Source organism: Dunckerocampus dactyliophorus, chromosome 17 (genome assembly GCF_027744805.1).
Source record: "Dunckerocampus dactyliophorus isolate RoL2022-P2 chromosome 17, RoL_Ddac_1.1, whole genome shotgun sequence".
In the NCBI taxonomy this organism is placed as follows: domain Eukaryota; kingdom Metazoa; phylum Chordata; class Actinopteri; order Syngnathiformes; family Syngnathidae; genus Dunckerocampus; species Dunckerocampus dactyliophorus.
This window is the reverse complement of record NC_072835.1, coordinates 2,849,989-2,869,732: the sequence shown is the minus strand read 5'-3', so window position 1 is coordinate 2,869,732 and position 19,744 is coordinate 2,849,989. Positions and strand designations below refer to the sequence as shown.

General features: G+C 40.2%; 1 protein-coding gene across 4 annotated transcripts in view; it reads right to left on the bottom strand.

Moving 5' to 3' along the window:
* The window catches only part of rc3h2 (ring finger and CCCH-type domains 2), a 34,700-nt gene that overhangs the window by 11,229 nt on the left and 3,727 nt on the right, over window positions 1-19,744 (bottom strand). For 3 of the 4 annotated variants that reach the window (XM_054757329.1, XM_054757331.1, XM_054757328.1), the window contains 13 exons: window positions 16,894-17,195; window positions 16,713-16,830; window positions 14,536-14,769; window positions 12,195-12,370; window positions 10,060-10,260; window positions 9,862-9,994; window positions 7,990-8,108; window positions 7,740-7,852; window positions 6,448-6,675; window positions 6,190-6,374; window positions 3,495-3,784; window positions 3,264-3,410; window positions 1,152-1,304 (listed from right to left, as the gene is read on the bottom strand). In XM_054757329.1, the coding sequence (XP_054613304.1) occupies window positions 1,152-1,304; window positions 3,264-3,410; window positions 3,495-3,784; window positions 6,190-6,374; window positions 6,448-6,675; window positions 7,740-7,852; window positions 7,990-8,108; window positions 9,862-9,994; window positions 10,060-10,260; window positions 12,195-12,370; window positions 14,536-14,769; window positions 16,713-16,830; window positions 16,894-17,124 (2,328 nt within the window). In that variant the 5' untranslated portion in view covers window positions 17,125-17,195. The remainder of the gene's footprint in view (window positions 1-1,151; window positions 1,305-3,263; window positions 3,411-3,494; window positions 3,785-6,189; window positions 6,375-6,447; window positions 6,676-7,739; window positions 7,853-7,989; window positions 8,109-9,861; window positions 9,995-10,059; window positions 10,261-12,194; window positions 12,371-14,535; window positions 14,770-16,712; window positions 16,831-16,893; window positions 17,196-19,744) is intronic. The other variant, XM_054757330.1, reaches the window with a different exon arrangement.

Below are 19,744 nucleotides of genomic sequence, written 5' to 3'. Positions count from 1 at the left end.
GGCTCTCCAAGCACCTTCAAAAAGCATTAACAGTTGTGGCTGTAGGCAACCACTTGAGGTCTTGTTTTTTTTCCAAGTAGCTGCAAGTGGTGAGCATCCAGCAGCTTTATGCACCTCTGCATGCGCTTTCAAGCGTTGCCATGCCACTACTGTTGGTGTGAAAGTCATTTGCCGCACAGGGAACTCATCAGCATTAAGCTAATGCTAGGCTAATGCTTGCTTCTTACCGCTGTTACAATACTGGTTCTGTTACTGCTGTGTTGTATCAATATGCTTGTTAATGTGGTCAGAGAGAGCTGCTTTTCCTTTCCACTTTCTCATGCACTCCATATCCTTATCAACTTCATGAGTTATCGCTCCATAACGCCTCGTCCCTTTTTGCAGTTTAGGTACCGTAGGTAAATTATAATTAACACAATTACGTACATAAAAAAAAAATATATGTATTACAAAATACAAATATATAATATAGAAACAGAGAATGATCAATACAAATCTATACTATATGTGTGTGTGTATATATATATATATATATATGTGTATAAAATAATATTTAAATAAAAAAAGAAAATCATAAAATAATTTCTTGTATTACTTAAAAAAATTCTCATTGTTATTATGACGTATTTATCATGTTAAACAAACATTTACAAATATGTTATTTGTCCAGAAAAAATAAAAATATATAAAAAGAATTAACAATTTTTTATTTAAATCATTAAAAAATAAAAGACTAATGCTAATAATTTGTTATTCATTACAATAAATAATACAATCAATAATAATAATAAATCAAATAAAATTATAACCATTAAATAAATGTTTAAAAAATTAATACATTATAATTTTAACTAAAATATTTCATTATTTATCGAGAAAATAAATACAGATGAAATAAAAATAAAAAATATATCAAATAAGTGTAATTTTTCAAAGCTCTTCTCAGCAGAAATCTTGTTTTTTTCAAGTCTCTACTGTCGCTTCTTCTCTCCCGCACACGCGCCCACGCACACGCCACACTTGCCTCCGTGATATCATCACAGCCCACAGTTGCTAGGCAACCAGAGTTATCTCCCGCTTGCACGGCAGCGGGGCCGGCTAAGCAAAGTATCGTGCGACGCCGAGCGCTCACACGACACGCAACTTCCTACCTCGGGTCCAAAATCAACGTTGAAGATGGCGGAGGACTGGGAGGGCCTGCTGGAGCTGTGCTGGTGGTGGTGGTGATGGTGGTGATGATGTGCCCACTGCTCCTGCTTCTGGCGGAAGAGCTGGTCGTAGCCCAGAGGAACGCGCCCGTAGTCCTGAAACAACAACGGGCACAAGTCAGCTCCAGTGATGCACCGTACGATACCCGGTAGAACACTTCAAAGACTTTAGCCGGTGAAACGGATGCAAGTGAGTGTGGGGGGTTGGGGGTGGTAGGCAGACATATTTAGGTGTAGCAGTGGGAGGATGGACCGCAGAGGAGGTTGAGGCTGCGTGGCCTGCAGTGAAGGTGGAGGTGAGGTGAGATATGTGGGCGAAGACCAAGAAGAAAGCTTTCCTTCTTGCTGAGGAAGGAATCTTTGCAGTGCAATAACACCCTGGCAGAGGATGCCAGGCTCCATGATTTAAGCTAACAATGACAGCAATACTACAGTAATTACTCACTCACTGTTAGTGTGGAACTGCGCTTCCTTCACCAAACAGACAAGCACAGGAGCAGTGACCATGAAGTAGGTCTTTAGCTCCCATTGCTGCCTTTTCTCTGGTTCGGACACACATTTCTTAATCCAAAAACACTTTCTGGCTGCCATTTTCAAGAAAAAGCGGCCGCACGGTCGCCGCTGGACACCCGAAAAGTTAACATACATGAAGTACATGACATTGTGACATGAGAGATTCACAAGACCTCATGGCAGTCTCATAAAGTTCTGCTACCTGGACAATTCCATCCTTCCATCTTGGCCGAAATTCCATATTTCCTCATATAATAATGTACTCAACAGCAGAGAGTCCCAGGGGTCTATTAGACATCAGGCGTTTATTACAGGAGAGGTTTTTATTTATTTTATTTATTTATTATATCAATTTATTATACAAATTGATTGTTTATAGGACCATCTTTTTTCTATTTCTTTTAACACAATTTTTAAAAATGACGTTTAATCAAATGGACATATTACACATAATGCATCATTCGAAATATTGCATGTTATATAATCATAATATATATAACATTAGAACACTTTTTTTACACAATCAAAATACATTTTAGGATAGATAATTTCAAATATGACATACTGTATATGTAGTGTACATAGAATTATAACATATATGTCAGACTACAGACTATATATAGACTAGAAAACATTTTATAATAATGTTTTAAAAATGTTTTTACACAATTAAAAAAATGAAGCTCAATCAAATGAATATATTATACAATACATAATTTCAAATACAATTATTAGCATATTGTTTTAAAAATAATAATGATGTAAATAATAACAACATATTATATATGTATTATTTCAATACAGTATATATATTTATAACATATGTATCATTATATAAAGCTTTTTATAATAACGTATTCTTTTTACACAACTAAAAAAGCTTAATCCAATTAATATATAATACATATTTTGAAATATGACCTATTATATATGTATTATATATAATATATATATATTTATAACATATATATCATTATAAAACATCTTATAATAATGTTTTTTTACACAATTAAAAAATGATGCATAATTGCACATAATTTGAAATACAGCAGTAAATACTAATATATTAGCATATTCTTTTAAAAATAAATACATATGTAAATAATAATATGAAATATATTAGTACTAATTCTTTTTGGGTCAATGTTGAAATACTAAGAAACTGCACACGTCGGCTTTACAGATGCCGCCACGTCTTCCGTGCAGGCAGCATGTGTGTCCTACGGCAAAGACGGCTATTGTGGCAGTTCATTTAGCTCCAGCGGGGGCGTTTATTCGAGGTGTGGTATTAATTTCCTTAAGGTGACGAGGAAAATAATAAAACAGAGGCCACTATTTGAGGAAAGATGGAAATCGGGTGGCTAGTTCCTGTTTTGGCCTGACAAGGCGAGGTCCACAGAGGCATGGTTGAATGTGTTTGGTGCGTAGGAACCCTGACCTCAACCCCACGAACACCAGCGCCGACTTCTAACGTATTTTCTTCTCTTTGTACCTCCATTTTGGTACTTTTTTACCATGTATTGTGTGTATAATTTAGCGTACCCTGTGCAGTCCTGCACGGTGTTCCGATGCAGAGCAGTAGTTGCTGTCCAGCGAGTTGAATCTCTCCCTGAGTGGAGGCTGGTAGACGGACGAATGCAGCAGCTCCGGAGGCAACGAGTTACTCCTGGCGTCCTCTCTGTGGTACAACTGCAATAAAACTCAAAGTTAAAGAGGTTTTTTTAAAAAAGATTTTAAAAAAGGTGTAGTACAGGTGCGGTGGTGATGAGCAACCTGAGGCCTCCACACTCTTCTGCTGTCGTAGAGCGGAGCATAAACACCATGGGCGGACGTCAGAGCTCCATACTGGGGCTGCCCAGGGTGGGGGTGGAAGACAGGGGGGCCTAGCTGGTGTGGCGGCGGGGGTGGCGGGTACCCCGAGGGAGAAGAGGAGGGAGAGGATGAAGGGTCTGCGGGAAAGGAGGAAGGCGGCAGAGAGGATTCCGGGACGTTGGAAGATCTGAGGAAGCGAGCCATGCAGGGCTTGTGTGGGGGATGCAGAGGAGGCGGGTAGAAGGAACCTGCTGGGGAGCAACCACCACGGAAGAACTATCAAAACAGGGGCCTTCGCGCCTATTCCTCAAACAACAGCCTCGGGAAACAAAATGGACGGTAGCTAGAATTATTTGTGAACTCGGTTGCTAACCAAATCAGCAGCACCCACCGAGCATGTTGCTTATTTTAATAGTCATTTTACTTTGTTTGTAAAAAGTGACCAATATTGTATGTTATTTAAAGTAAGCATCCATATTTATTTTTCCCAAATATGCCTCAATATCATTTTGTAAAAATTTTATTTTTTTGCGGAAAAAAATGCTACAAAACAGATACATATAATATTATTTTTTGACCAATATTGTAATATGTTATTTTAAAATTGCTTCCATATTTTTTTGAAAAAATATCATTACATATAATTACATATCGTTACTTATAAAAACATACATATTATATTATATTAAAACAACAAAGAATATACAGTGTTTGCCCCCTTTTGTTTGTCACACTTAAATGTTTCAGATCGACAAACAAATGTAAATATTAGTCAATGACAACACAACTCAACACAAAATGCAGTTTTTAAATGAAACTTTTTACTATTAAGGGAGAAAAACAATCCAAACCTACATGGTCCTGTGTGAAAAAGTGATTGCCCCCCCCCCCCTCTTAAAACAACTTAGATGCATTGAGCTCTATCAGTGTTGAAAAGGTTATAAAGCCAAAGCTTTGGGACTCCAGCCAACCACAGTGAGAGCCATTATCCACAAATGGCCAAAACATGGAACAGTGTTGAACCTTCCCAGGAGTGGCCGCCCAACCAAAATGACCCCGAGAGCACAGCGACGACTCATCCGAGAGGTCACAAAAGACCCCACAACAACATCCAAATAACTGCAGGCCTCACTTGCCTCAGTTCAGGTCAGTGTTCATGACTCCACCATAAGAAAGACGCTGGGCAAAAAACTGCCTGCATGGCAGAGTTCCAAGACCAAAACCACTGCTGAACAAAAACAACATTAAGGCTCGTCTCAATTTTGCCAGAAAACATCTTGATGATCCCCAAGACCTTTGGGAAAATACTCTGTGGTCTGACGAGACAAAAGTTGAACTTTTTGGACGGTGTGTGTCCCATTACATCTGGCGTAAAAGTAACGCCAAATATCAGAAAAAGAACATCATAGCAACAGTAAAATATGGTGGTGGTAGTGTGATGGTCTTCAGGACCTGGAAGACTTGCTGTGATAAATGGAAGCATGAATTCTGCTGAAGGAGAATGTCGGCCATCTGTTGGTGACCTCAAGCTGAAAGCAACTTGGGTTCTGCAACAGGACAATGATCCAAAACACACCAGCAAGTCCACCTCTGAATGGATGAAGACTTTGGAGTGGCCTAGTCCAAGTCCTGACCTGAATCCTATTGAGATGCTGTGGCATGACCTTAAAAAGGCGCTTCATGCTGGAAAAGCCTCCAATGTGGCTGAATGACAACAATTGTGCAAAATTCCTCCCCAGCTCTGGAAGAGACTCATTGCAAGTTATCAAAAACGCTTGATTGCAGTTGTTGCTGCTAAGGGGGGCCAACCACTTATTAGGTTTGGGGGGCAATCACTTTTTCACACAGGACCATGTAGCTTTGGATTGTTTTTCTCCCTTAATCATAAAAAGTTTCATTTAAAAAGTGCATTTTGTGTTGAGTTGTGTTGTCATTGACTAATATTTACATTTGTTTGATGATCTGAAACATTTAAGTGTGACAAACATGCAAAAAATAAAAAATCAGGAAGGGGGCAAACACTTTTTATTTTTTATTGTAACAAATACTATACACATACATTCATATTTATTCATGAAAAAATATAGATATATACATACTGTATATTCTTTATAATAAATATATTTTAGTTGTATATATTAAAAAAACATATACTTACATATATTTTTGTCTTCATATTTATATTAATTTATATTATATTCCATATTTATTTTTGAAAACTTATATTATTATATACAAACAATCTGGAAAAAATACACATACTGTAGATCCACATTTGTTCATGGAAAATGATTTTAAAAATATGCATTTTTTATTGACAAATGCTATGCACATATATTGATATTTATTAATTTAAAAAATGCAATACAGTACAGTATATACATATATTATTTTTTGGACCATTATTGTAAAAAATGTTATTTTAATTCAGTGTTCATATTTACTTCTGAAAGCTTATAATAATGATTGAATATAAAAACATGCAAATATGTTTGGTTATTTTTTTACAAATACTATACACACATAATCATATTTATTCATGATGAACAATGCTAAGAAATATATACTGTACATATCATATATGCTGATTAAAATATTTTGACACAGATACAGTATAAATATACAGAATATATATGATTGCAAAGCAGTGACTTACAGCTTGTGTGAAAGTGGTGGGCGGTGTCGTACGCTGCCTGTGCTTCTTGGTACATGAGATCCTGAGAAGGATGAGGGACTCTCAGCACGAGAGGAACGTGTTTGGAAGTCCCATCAGCCCGCCCCAAAGGAGATGAAGCGGACGAGTGGCTGGCGGGCGCTGCTAGAGGCGGGGACACGGGCTTCCTTTCGGACAAAGACAATAAAGTTATAAAATGTGGACAGGAAGTCATATCACAAATCAGAGGCTTGGTCTTACTGCTCGGCTGAGGCCAGTAAGGTCACACTGCTCAGGCCGATTGATTCACTGGACAGTCCTCTCTTCATGTCGTCCATCGTGTCTCCTCTTCTGGACACCAGCTGTGTTGGCGTGTTCTCTCCCGCAGAGCCGTCAGCGGTGCCGCCGCCATCCATGGCGGAGGTCTTAGAGGACGGTAAAGGGATGGCACGGCTAACGCTGCTGCTCTTCTTGTTCCTCAGTCGAAATCTGGAAGAACACAAGGGGGACATCAATCACCCATCATCTGGTGTTGTGCCACTACTTGGCAGCCGCCAATGGAGGGCGCCATCCATTCAAGCTCAACTCTTTAAGCTGATAGGCTGTTTGCTGTCTAAAGAAGTTGGAAGAAGTTGAGCTACATTCATGCAGGCACTACACCTCCGGCAGCATTAGTCAATCATTATCAATAATATATCTAAATCAATCATCCATTTACAGCAGCTCATTAACCATTCATCAAGTAAACTGAGTCAAACGCACAGGCTAGTCAAGTTAGCAAGTGTAAAAGTCAATGACTAGGTTTAAAAGTGAATGACTAGGTCTAAAAGTGAATCATTCGGATTCAAAGTCAAAAGTCAAAAGTGAATCAGTATGTGTAAAAGTGAATCACTTGGAGTAAAAGTGATTCAGTAGGTGTAAAACTGGATCAGTGGGTATAAAAGTGAATCAGTAGGTGTGAAAGTGAATCAGTAAATGTAAAAGTGAATCACTTGGAGTAAAAGTGATTCAGTAGGTGTAAACTGGATCAGTGAGTATAAAAGTGAATCAGTAGGTGTGAAAGTGAATCAGTAAATGTAAAAGTGAATCAGTATGTGTAAAAGTGAATCACTTGGAGTAAAAGTGAATCAGTAGGTGCAAAAGTGAATGAGTGGGTTGAAAAGTGAATCACTGCATCTAAAATTGAATCAATAGGTGTAAGAGTGAGTCACCAGCTTTAAAGGGAATCACTAGGTTTAAAAGTGAATCCGTAAGTGTAAAAGTGAATCTCTAGGTGTAAAAGTGAATCGCTTGGTGTAAAAGTTACTCACTAGGTGTAAAGGTGAATCGGTAGGTGGAAAAGTGAATCACTAGGTTTAAAAGTAATCAGGAGGTTTAAAAGTGAATCGGTAGGTGGAAAAGGGAATCACTACGAATAAAAGTGAATCAGTAAATGTAAAAGTGAATCAGTAGGGGTGAAAGTGAATCACTAGGAGTGAAAGTGAATCAGTAGGTGTAAAAGTGAATCAGTAGGTATTAAAGTGAATCAGTAGGTGTAAAAGTAAAGGACTCACTTCTCCAGTTCGTCCTGCGTGTGTGCAAAGGTGCAACTGCTTCCTCGGGGACAGCCTCCCTGATGTCGGAGGTCTCGACACATGCTGGTCTTATACTTGCTGTTCACCTGAGGCTGCAAACAATAATACTACACTTTCATGTACAGCACATTACTCGTTCATCTACATTACATATACACCATAATACTACACCTTCTTCAACAGCACAGTGCATGACAAATATCCACATGATTACCAAAATGTCCAGTACCTGTGGAGAGTCCTGGTTCTTCTTACTGAAGTTGTGTATGAATTCCACCAGGCCGTGAACCACCAGCTTCACCGCCAACATCACCTTTTCCACTTCCTGCCAAGATGGAGCCGGATCATCTACGCAAACATTCCCAAAAAAGTTAAGAGCACTCAAATCATCTTTGACAAGTGCTCTTTTTTTCAAATACAGCAGATCACTCCTGTCATATCTTTGGAGGATCTTTGACCAGCATTTTTGATGTCAAGAGGATCTCCTGTCATATAAAGCAGGGGTCCCCAGTGACCGGGCCGGGGCCCAGTACCGGTCCATGGGCGGGGCCGAACTGGGCCGAGGAAACCTTTCAGGCGCAATGATGAAAAAAATACACTCACAAAAAAAATACTTTTGTAAATAACTAAATACAATTTTAAGTAAATGCATGTCAATTTTGGAAATACTGGCCATTATTTTATTCAAAAAATAATATAGTTTGAAGGTTTTGCGTGTTTATGTTGTTTGTTGAGAGCGTCCCACTTTGTTTGACAGTCCTTGAACGCACCATTGTACGTACGCTAGTCTTCTCCCACTCTGCACTGATTGGCAACTGAAGTGTATTTTTATCGGGGTTTTTCACTTCATATTTGCTCCCAAATGTTGATACTCTGAGAATGCATCAAGGTAAAGTTTGATGACGTTATCGAGTGCTAATGTGTATATTTGTTGTGTGCACAGCTTCAAGGTAATTCATGCCAGCACGCTGCCTGTTAGCACACATCAAGCAGCGGGGCTATCATGTCAAACTCCAAGCTTATAGTGGAGGACGGTGGGTCTGGATTCACTTTGTGCTTTTCATTTCATGTTGTTCCTGTCTTAGTTTTACACAATACACACTAAATGAGATCAATTACATCGCTATACGACCCCCACCACCACCACCCTGGTCCGCGGAGATTTGTGGGAACACGAGCCGGGCCGTGGGTCCAAAAAGGTTGTGGAGCACTGATATAAAGGATCTGTTGTCGTATAGAGGATCTTTGATCTTTGACTAGCGTTTATGAGATAAGTTCTTAAAAGAGATGTGCGCTCCTGTCATATAGAGGATCTTTGACCATCATTTTTGGAGTCAGTTCTTAAAAAGAGGTGTGTTCCTGAATACTGTACACATCTCTTGGGTTGGGGTTTATAGCCTACATTATAGCGATCAAATTAATCTTATCTCTGGAGTTTTTCCAAAGAGATGGAAAACATCACCATTACATGGCTGTTTGACGTGTGTGCGCTAGCATGAATTCACTTGAGACAAATGTGCACATTAGCACTCAATAAGTCATCAAAACGTACCTTTATGCATTCCCACATAGTATCAGCATTTGACACCAAATATGAGGTGAAAGAAAAATGGTAAAAATACAGTAGTAGTCTATCTGTGCGGCATGAGATAACGTTAGCACACGCACAATGGACATGCGTCAAGTGAGACGGATGGAACAGAGAGAATCCGGCCACTTTTCAAAATAAAACATCATGGAAATAATTTTTTCTTTCTGTGCGCCCCGGTACCAAATGGCCCGGGGGTTGGGGATCACAGATATAAAGGATCTTCTGTCATATAAAGGATCTGCTGTCATATAGAGGATCTTTGATCTTTGACTAGCGTTTTTGGGGTAAGTTCTTAAACAAGAGATGTGTGCTCCTCTCATATAGAGGATCTTTGACCAGCGTTTTTGGGGTAAGTTCTTAAAAAAGAGATGTGAGCTCCTGTCATATAGAGGATCTTTGACCAGCGTTTTTGGGGTAAGTGCTTAAAAAGAGATGCGTGTTCCTGTCATATAGAGGATCTTTGACCAGTGTTTTGGAAGCGTGTACTGTACTAGGGTGAAAGTGCGGTACCAGGATTGTGGTCTATGTTGGCCAGCAGTTGGAGGTGAGGTCTCAGGCCGGTGAGGTTGGCAGGGTCTCCTGTCCTCTGCAGGACGATGGTCAGCTCTTGGACGCTCTTTGCAAAGGACTCAGGAGACTGCAGCTGCACAAGCAGGGAGTAATGAAGCTTTTTGTTATTATGTGCCATGAACGACGTGCAAAGCGGACCTTGTCAATGATGGACTGCATGTGGGACTTGTGGACCAGGTCCCCGTACAGCAGAGAGGACCACTGCTCGGGGGAGATGCGGAGGCCGGCTTCCATGGCGATGTGGACGATCTGGGCGTCGTGTTCTCGGCGGAGCGCCTCGTACGTACGGAACTCCTCCCTTAGCTGCATGAGCGAGGAGTCCTCGTCACGCTTGGTCACCTGACAGGGGGACACTTTGTCTTCACAAACAAATGGTGTGTTTTATCACTGACTTGACTGCGGCTACCTTCCTTTTTACACTTCAAAAATGTATTGTTTGAACTTCAACAAATGCACTTTTTACAGGGAATGTTAACTAGTAACTGTTGTTTTTTATATTATTGGATATTAATGTTTGACAAAAATGGTAAAGAAAGTGTTTTTAATGTAAAACTGTTGTTTGCTGTGATTGTTTTAGCGTAACATCAAATAACATGACAGATGTCATTATCGTACTTCGCAAACTCGTTCAGACGGACTCAACAGCGCCTCTTCTGGTTGCTGCCAAGTAGTGCATTCCATTTTGACTCCGTTGCTTGATGAGGCGTTTAATGATTATCAATCCATTGCCAGACCTTTCAAGTAATAATGAATCAATTCATCTTGCCGTGTTTGGTTTGGCTGTATTAACATTTAACACATTTATATTTAAAGAAGTCTTTTAGTTAACAATGGTAGAATTGCCTGTAAATTAAGACTTTTTTGTTAGAATATTTTTGTTGTAAATAAAAAATGTGTTTTTATGTAAATAAACAAGTAAATAAAGTTTACAAATTTTAAAACATTCATATTTCATTCGTATTTGATATTGATTTTTTTTTTTTACTTTTAGTTAAAATGCGTCTGTGTAGGCTCTCAGTCGTACAGGAGTTGTCCATCGAGGGAAAGGCTTCTTGAGACGTCATCTGTACTTCTGTGAAGAAGGTGTCGGACGTTTCGCTCCTCATCCGAAGAGCTTCGCTGAAGCTCTTCGGATGAGGAATGAGCTTCGGAATGAGCTTCGGAATGAGCTTCGCTGAACCTCTTCGGATGAGGAGTGAAACGTCCGACACCTTCTTCACAGAAGTACAGATGACGTCTCAAGAAGCCTTTTCCTCGTTTTAGTTAAAATGTTAAAATGTGACATTGCCTAAGCAATGAAGAATTGTTTTACTGTTACGGTTTTATATTTTTGTTTTAATAAAAAAAGTTTCAAATAATAATAATAAACAAACAAATAAATAACACTTAATATTTAGGGTAATGTTTGTATTTCTTATTTAATAAAGAGTTTTAGTTAAAAATGTCAAATGTGACTTTACCTGTACAATTAACATTTGTATTTTTAATTTTATTTTTCGGATTTTTTTTATTTTATTTTTATTTAAAAAAATGTAAACTATATTTACAAACACATTAATATTGCACACATATTACATTTTTAATAATAGTTTTAATGTGACTTTTTTTAAACAGTTGTTTAAAAAAGGAAAAATGCATTAATATTTAATGTGCATTTCATATTTAATATGGAAATTTAGATTTAAAAAAAAGTGTGACTTGTACAATCACTATTTTTTAATTTTATTTTTCTGTTTTGATTTTATGATAAAAAATAAAAATAAAAAGAAACCAAGATCAACTATAAATAAATACAATTTCAAAAATGTTTTTACCACAGTGGAAGGAGTCAAAGGAAAGGCGGCTCAGCTTCCTGTGTCGAGTATGAAACGTATGAAAGGCGTACTTGGAGGTGGCGTGCGAGGCGTCTTCAGACACGTCAACTCGATATGATATCAGGCAAAAGGGATGGTCCCCTTTCGTCAGAATCTGCCCTATGAGTAATCATCATAAGACGCCATCGCGCCACCTTTTCAGCCAATCATTGTGCTGAGATCAGCATTTGATAAGTCTGCACTACGTGACCTATTTCTACATGTGTCCAAATATAGACGCACGTTACATCACCTGGAGATGTTTGGCATGTGTGTGCCCTCTCGGCAATGCGCCTCCTCACCTAACAGGGACACAAATACATGTCCGCATGCACTCGTACGCATCTTCTACTTGATTATTACTACTAGTGCTAGTAGTGCTAGTACTAGTAGATTTGGATTGTGGGTGATGTACGGTACCTTGAAGCACGAGGCCCTGTACAGCAGCTGCACCACGTGTCCTATGCTGGTCTTGGAGGCCTGAGGGAAGCGGCCCTCCAGCTTCTGCACCACAAACAGCACCAAAACCTTCCTGGACAGAGCCGAGCCGTCCTCCAGGGCCAGCAGGACCAGCTTCAGGGCGTCTTCCTGCATGGCTGAGCGGACACAGAAGCATGTCACGTAGAATAGTCACATGGAATCCAAGTAGATCCACGTCTCACGGCGGAGATTGGAGGCTGCAGGTGTCCCCAGACTTGGACACTCATTGTGATATCATGATGAGAACCAACGTCCCAGTCAGGATCTGCCCTATGAGTCGTCATCACAGGACCCCTTGCACGACATCCTCAAAAACACGCACACTCATCCTGACACATACACCATCTTTGACTAGCAGCACATCCTCAAAAACAGCAGTGATCCTGTCACACAAAGAATCTGAGACCAGCGTTTTTGCACTAGATCCTCAAAAACAGAAAAGTGATCGTTGCATTGAGGATGTTTGACTAGCTGCACATCCTCAAAAACAGCAGTGTGATTCTGCCACATAGAGGATCTTTGACGAGCTGCACATCCTCAAAAACAGCAGAGTGGTCCTGTCTAACAGAGGATCTTTTGACTAGCAGCAGATCCTTAAAAACAGCAGAGTAATCCTGTCACAGAGGATCTTTGACTAGCAGCCGATCTTCAGACAACAGCAGTGATCCTGCCCCAAAAAGGATCTGTGATCAGCATTTTCACAGTAGATCCTCAAAAAGAGCAGCGTGATCCTGCTACACAGAGGCTCTTTGACTAGCAGTAGAGCCTCAAAAACAGCAGAGTAATCCTGTCACAGAGGATCTTTGCCTTGCAGTAGATCCTCAAAAACAGCAGCATGATCCTGTCACAAAGAGATCTTTGACTAGCAGTAGATCCTCAAAAACAAGAAAGTGATCAAAAACAGCAGTGTGATACTGTCACATAGAGGATATTTGACTGGCATTTTTCAGTAGATCCTCAAAAACAGCAGAGTGATCCTGTCATATAGAGGATCTCTGACTAGTGTTTTGACAAATTAATTCTCAAAAACAGTAGAGCGATCCTGTCACATATTGGATCTTTGACAAGCATTTTTGCAGTTCATTCTCAAAAACAGCAGCACGCTCCTGCCATTTGGAAGCTCTTTGACCAGGGTTTTTGTTGGGAATCCTCAAAAACAGCAGAGCACTTCTGTCATACAACATATCTTTGACTGGTGTTTTTGTAGGAGGCCCTCAAAAACAGCAGAACACTCCTGTTCTCACTAGCATTTTTCAAGCAGGTACTTAAAGGCAGCAGTGCTCTCTTGTCCTATAAAGGATCTCTGACTAGCGTTTTTAAAGTAGGTCAGAGCTCTCTTGGTTTATAGAAGGTATTTGACTAGTGTTTTTGAAGTAGATCCTTAAAAACAGCAGAGCCCTCCTGTCTTGGAGATTATTTTTTGCTGGCATTTTTCAAGTAGGTACTTAAAAACAGCAGAGCTGTCTTGTCCGATAGGGAATCACTGAATAGTATTTTTGAAGTAGGTCCTCAGAAACAGCAGCGCTGCATGGTTCATAGAACATATTTGTCATAAAGTCATAAAGAGGATCTTTGACTTGAGTTTTTGTTGGAAATCCTGAAAAATAACACTGGTAATACTACGAATCTTCCTTTTGATTAGTGTTTTTGTAGGAGATTCTCAAAAACAGTAGAGCACTCTGGTCATATAGAGTATTTTCACGAGTATTTTTCAAGTAGGTACTTAAAAACAGCAGTGCTCTCTTGCCCTATGGAGAATTTTTGTCCAGCGATCTTTGTTTAACTAGTATTTTTGAAAAACAGCAGAGCATTCCTGTCATATAGAGGATCTTTGGCTAGGCTTTTTGTTGGAAATCTTGAAAAACAGCAGAGTACTTTGGCAATACAAAAGATCTTTCTTTGACAAGCGTTTTTGTTGTAGATCCTCAAAAACAGCAAGGCACTACTGTCATATAGAGTATTTTTGACTAGCATTTTGCAAGTAGCTACTTAAAAACAGCTCTCGGTTTATAGAAGGTATTTGACGAGTGTTTTTGCAGTAGATTCTCAAAAACAGTCACGTGATCCTGTAATGTAGAGGATCTTTGACTGGTGTTTCTGAAGTAGATTCTCAAAAACAGCAGAGTGATCCTGCTATATAGAGGATCTTTGAGTAGCATTTTTGAAGTAGGTCCTGAAAAACAGGAGTTTTCTACAGGATCTTCATGATGGTTTCAAAGTTCCTAAACGAACGTGCGTGCAGGGAAGAGTGTAAAGTTGTTGGATCTGAAGGCACACCCACCAGGCCCCAGGAATTGGCACCCCCGCGCCCTCACCGCCGCCCAGAGGTTGGCAGACAGCTGCTGGGGGTTCTGGTGCTGCAGGATGAGCTCAGTCACCGTGCGCTCGCCCAGCGAGCGGCCCGCTCTCACGGCTCGCAGGCGCCCCTCCTCCTCCACCAGCTGGCAGTTGACCAGCGTCACCAGCTTCCTCTGCATGGGCCGACTGAGCGCGCTCGGACTCGACGGCGCCACACCTGCAACGGGTCAAAGGTTGGTTGAGGTGAATCAGTGCCGCACCATCTTTACGGACTTTGTGGAATATCAATGGAACTGAGTGGAACTTCCGAAGGCAACATTTGACGAAAATGTATCAGAATCAAAAATGACATGATGCAGGAAGCACGTGTGTGCCCTGGCTGCTCAGTACAACATGGGTGAAGCCATCATAAATAAGACAAAGAAGAAGCGAATGGAAGAGAATCCTTATGTTCACGTCTACACTTTGTTGTTTGTCATCTTTTCACGCTTAACTTCTCTTTACACTTCTACAACACTTCATGTTAAAAAAGCGCAAAGGGTGACGAGATTTACTTGATTTTGTTTTATTTAGTTATATTACACAGGAGGTTAACTTCTTTTTACACTTGGATGACAAGATATTAGTGCTAAAAAGTGCAAAGAGTAAGTAGTGTATTTTTTACTTCATTTTTTATATCATCTCATTGTGCAGCCCATTAACTCATTTTAACACTTTTAACAGTTAATCACGCTAAAAAGCACAGAGTGAGTATTTCTACTTTATTTTTGTTTTATGTAATTTAATTACACAGCAGGGTAACTTCTTTTTACACTTGCATGACAGTTAATGTTGAAAAGTGCAAAGGGTTATTTAATTTTATTTATACAGCAGGTTAACTTCTTTTTACACTTGTATGATAGTTAAATGTGTTATAAAGCACAAAGGGTGACTATATTATAAAGCACTTTAACCTATTTTTACACTACTGGCAGTTAATAATGTCAAAAAGCACAAAGAGTGACTATTTTTACTTATTAGTTTTATTTATTTTGCTTATAAAGCAGTTTAACTTATTTTTACATTCGTATGACAATACATGTTAAAAAGCACAAAGACCTAGTATTTTTTACTGAATTTTTGTTTTATTTAGTATCTTTATACAGTTTATACAGTGGTTTACACTCGTCTGACACTTAATAATGTTAAAAAGTGCAAAGTGTGAGTATTTTTTGCTTAATGTTTGTTGTATTTTGTTTCATTATGCAGCAGGTTAACTTCTTTTTACACTTGTATGATAGTTAAATGTGTTAAAAAGCACAAAGGGTGACTATTTATTTTGTCTTATTTAATGTAATTATTGATCTGGTTAACTTCTTTTTACGCTACTGGCAGTTAATAATGTCAAAAAGCAAAAAGGGTGAGTATTTTTACTTGTTTTTGTTTTATTTTACTTATACAGTAGTTTAACTTCTTTTTACGCTGGTATGACAATCCATGATAAAAAGCACAACGGGTGAGTATTTTTGCTTTATTTTTTACACAATAATGTTAAAAATCCCACAGTGTTTTGAATTTTTGCTTTGTTTAGTTTCATTATACAGTGGATTAATTTATATTATGATAGTTAATCATGTTAACAAGCACAAAGATTGTGTATTTTTACTTTACTTTGTTTTATTTCATTTCATTTCAGTATGCAGAAGGTTAACTTCTTTTTACACTTGTATGACAGTTAAAAAGCACAAAAGTGAGTATTTGTACCTTTTTGTTGTTTTATTTAACCTCATTACACAGCAGTTAAAAGCACAAAAGAGTTTTTCTTAGTTTAGCTTCATTATGCAGTGAATGAACTTTATACACTTGTACGACAGTTCATCATGGTAAAAGGGTGAGTATTTGTACTTTACTTTTATTTAATTCCCTTGTGCAGAAGCTTAACTTCTTTTAACACTTGTATGACAGTTAAAAAGTGCAAAGGGTGAGCGGGTTAGCTCCTTTGTTGTTGCCTTTTATGATGGCAGCGGTTTGACCCTGGAACAGAAGAATTGAAGTTCCTTACCAACTTTAGAATTCCACTGCAGTACGCATTTATGATATTTTATAAAAGTCTAGTTGATGTACTTTCTGGCATGTCAACTTGTACTTTTGATAAAAATGCCTGATTTTTTCCAAGCCCACCTTTGGTGCCGCTGATTGGTTTGAGGTAGAGCGCCATGTCCTCCACGCACGCCCTGCAGGCGTCGTAGTGTCCCACGTCGGCCGCACAGCTCAGGCTGACGGGCTGCACATCAGGAAGCTAAGAAAACACAGCTTATCATATTCCAAAGTAAACCCTCCCAGTCGTCTCGCCTGCACTCACCTGAGCCCCCAGCAGCTGCAGCAGGGCGCAGTTGACGGGCAGCAGGTCGATGTCGGTGCTGATGGGCGTCTGGTCGAAGGGGCAGGCCTTGCGGTGCAGCTTGTGAAGGCAGGCGCGGCACACCGTGTGCGAGCAGCCTAGGCTGACGGGCTGGTGGCCGCTGCTGTCGAAGTCATTGTAGCAGATGGGGCAGGACAGGAACTCCGTCCACTGGGCCGCCTGCACCGGCATCGCGCGGGCTCAGGGGGACGACATGTCAACGGGCGCCGGCGACGTCTGCTGCGGGCCACAGGCGGGACAGACTGGGGGATGCCAAACGTGACATTGTGGATTACAACAACAAAGCACATGAAAGGCTTCAAAGGGCTTCTTTTCTGTGGACGGGATATTGTGGAGTGGGGCCGTCTGATTAAACAATCTGATTGGTTGCTGCTTCAGACTGCATTCAAATGCATGAAAACACAAAGTAAAGACATAAAAACTCATTAAAACTCTGCTAATTTGAATCCAACTGGACTTGGTTGTGGCATTTGTGCTGCCCCCTATGGGTGGGGGTCAAAATATGTCAGTTTCACGACCATTGGACAGATGGCCAATGATTTATGGCCAATCTCATGTTAAGCCCCGCCCCCCGAAAAAACACATTTTGGCTGCTGGTGGCCATGATTTCCACCCATCTTGCTCAATGTTTAACAACGATACTTTCAAATTCCATAAAGACATTTGCTTTGGTTATGGTTGGACTGCCATTTTGGATAACATATGCTGCTATTGTGCATGAAATTTCAAGCTAATGGCTTTTATAGGATAAAGATTACATGCTTTGTGGCATTTGTGCTGCCCCCTATGGTCAAAATATGCCAAGACATGTTCTGAAGGTGTCTTCCAGGTTTCATGACGATTGGATAAATGGCCCATGAGTTATTGCCAATTTAATGCTAAGCCCCGCCCCCAAAAAGCACATTTTGGCTGCTGGTGGCCATGATTTTCAACCGATCTCACTAAAATTCCATATTTGTATGTTTAATAAAGATATTTTTCAAACACAATAAGGACATTCACTTTTTCTATGGTTTGACGGCCATTTTGTATACCATACGCTGTTATTGTGCGCAAAATTTCAAGCTAATCACACTTACAGGATAAAGGTTGTGGCATTTGTGCTGCCCCCTACGAATTAAAATATGCCAAGACGTGTTCTGAAGGTGTCCTCCAGGTTTCATGACGATTGGACAAATGACCATGAGTAAGGGCCAATTTTATGCTAACATCCGCCCCCCAAAAAAGCAATAGTTTTTAAGGCAAATGCCACAGCCACAGTGTGTGAAAATTTCGGTTTTATACAGAATGAACATGGTGAGCGCATGAACAGCGACAACGGACACGGACAGGTTTCTCAACTGGGGAGAAAAAAGGGGGGGGGTGCTCGGGCAGCGGAGCCTAACGTCCTGACAGTCAACCCTTACTGAGGTGCTCGGTCGGCAAATATAAACAAAACAGTGCAAAATGGGGCGCACTCACACTATATCGGAAAAGCATACATACAGGCAACTTCTGTATCACGCTAATGTCTGACACAGGTACACTGTAAACTATACTTGAGTACCATCTAGTGGTTAAAATGTGAATTACACGTCGTGAAAATAATAAAAGGAAAAAAATAGTCTGTTGCCGATAATATTGAATATCAATGATAATTTGTAGCACAATCAGCGACCAGCAAAATTTGTTATCGTGACAGGCCTTACGTTCGCTTCGACTGTGGTTCAACGCCTATTTTGTACAGCAAACGCTGCTATTAGTGCGTGAAATTTCAAGCTAATGGCTCTTATAGAATAAAGGTTGCATCCTTTGCACTTCTCCCTGTGGGTTAAAATACTAAATTCTTAATAATACAGGAAAATTTGCGAATGGCTAAAAAAAAACAACAAAAAAAGCTAAAAAGAAAAAGTGGGGTGACCTTAAGGGGTGCTGTGCATGTGTGATGCCCTCATGTTTGGAGCGCTCTTGGGGCAGACAGGAAAAACATGATTTGTCTGGCTTTGGTTATGCATGAATAAAGTCATAAAGTCATTCATAGCGGTTTTGCCTCGATGGTATCATTTCACATCCTCATTGTCATTCTTTGGAATTCTGCACTTGCAACTGAAAAGTAGACACAGTAACACTGCAATGATACACAGTAGAAGTATAGCGTGTGGTCCATTTAGTGTGTGGATGTTACGAACTCGTCACCGTCATGCAAGGGAAACTATGAACTAGTGCCAAAACACACTCCCAGGTAAGATTAGACAACAAGAATCGTCGCTCATTGTGTTTTAACAGCCGGCAAACATCACCAAAAACCTCACATTCTCATTTACGCACCTTCCGAGGGCTCCGTGGCGCGCTCGGGCCGCTACCAGGCCTCCACGGCGTCATGTTTCCTTCCTTCCCAAATTTAAGCGCCACGCGGAGCACGAGTGCACCCCCAGCGTCATGCTCTCACAGGCGCACGGACGGCCGCGGCGCAAGGAGCTTTAAGCGGTGTGTGCCTTGGCCACGCATCAAGTGAGAGAAGAGGGAGTGGCGGCGGCGTGAAAGAGCCACAAAGGAGTCACGTTGCAACTCGCACCTGTTCCTCGTCCTCAACAACTGTTACATCCTGTTTTCCTCCTGTGCTGCACGCACACACACACACACACACACACACACACGCACACAGCTGCCACCAACATGCTGTACTTCCATCACGTCTCATAGTACTTCAGGCCGTCTCTCACCGTAAGAAGGCCGTTGAACATGAACACATTGATGCAACAAGGCCACAAACAACACATTACACTGCAATGACTTTCTTTATTAAGACTTT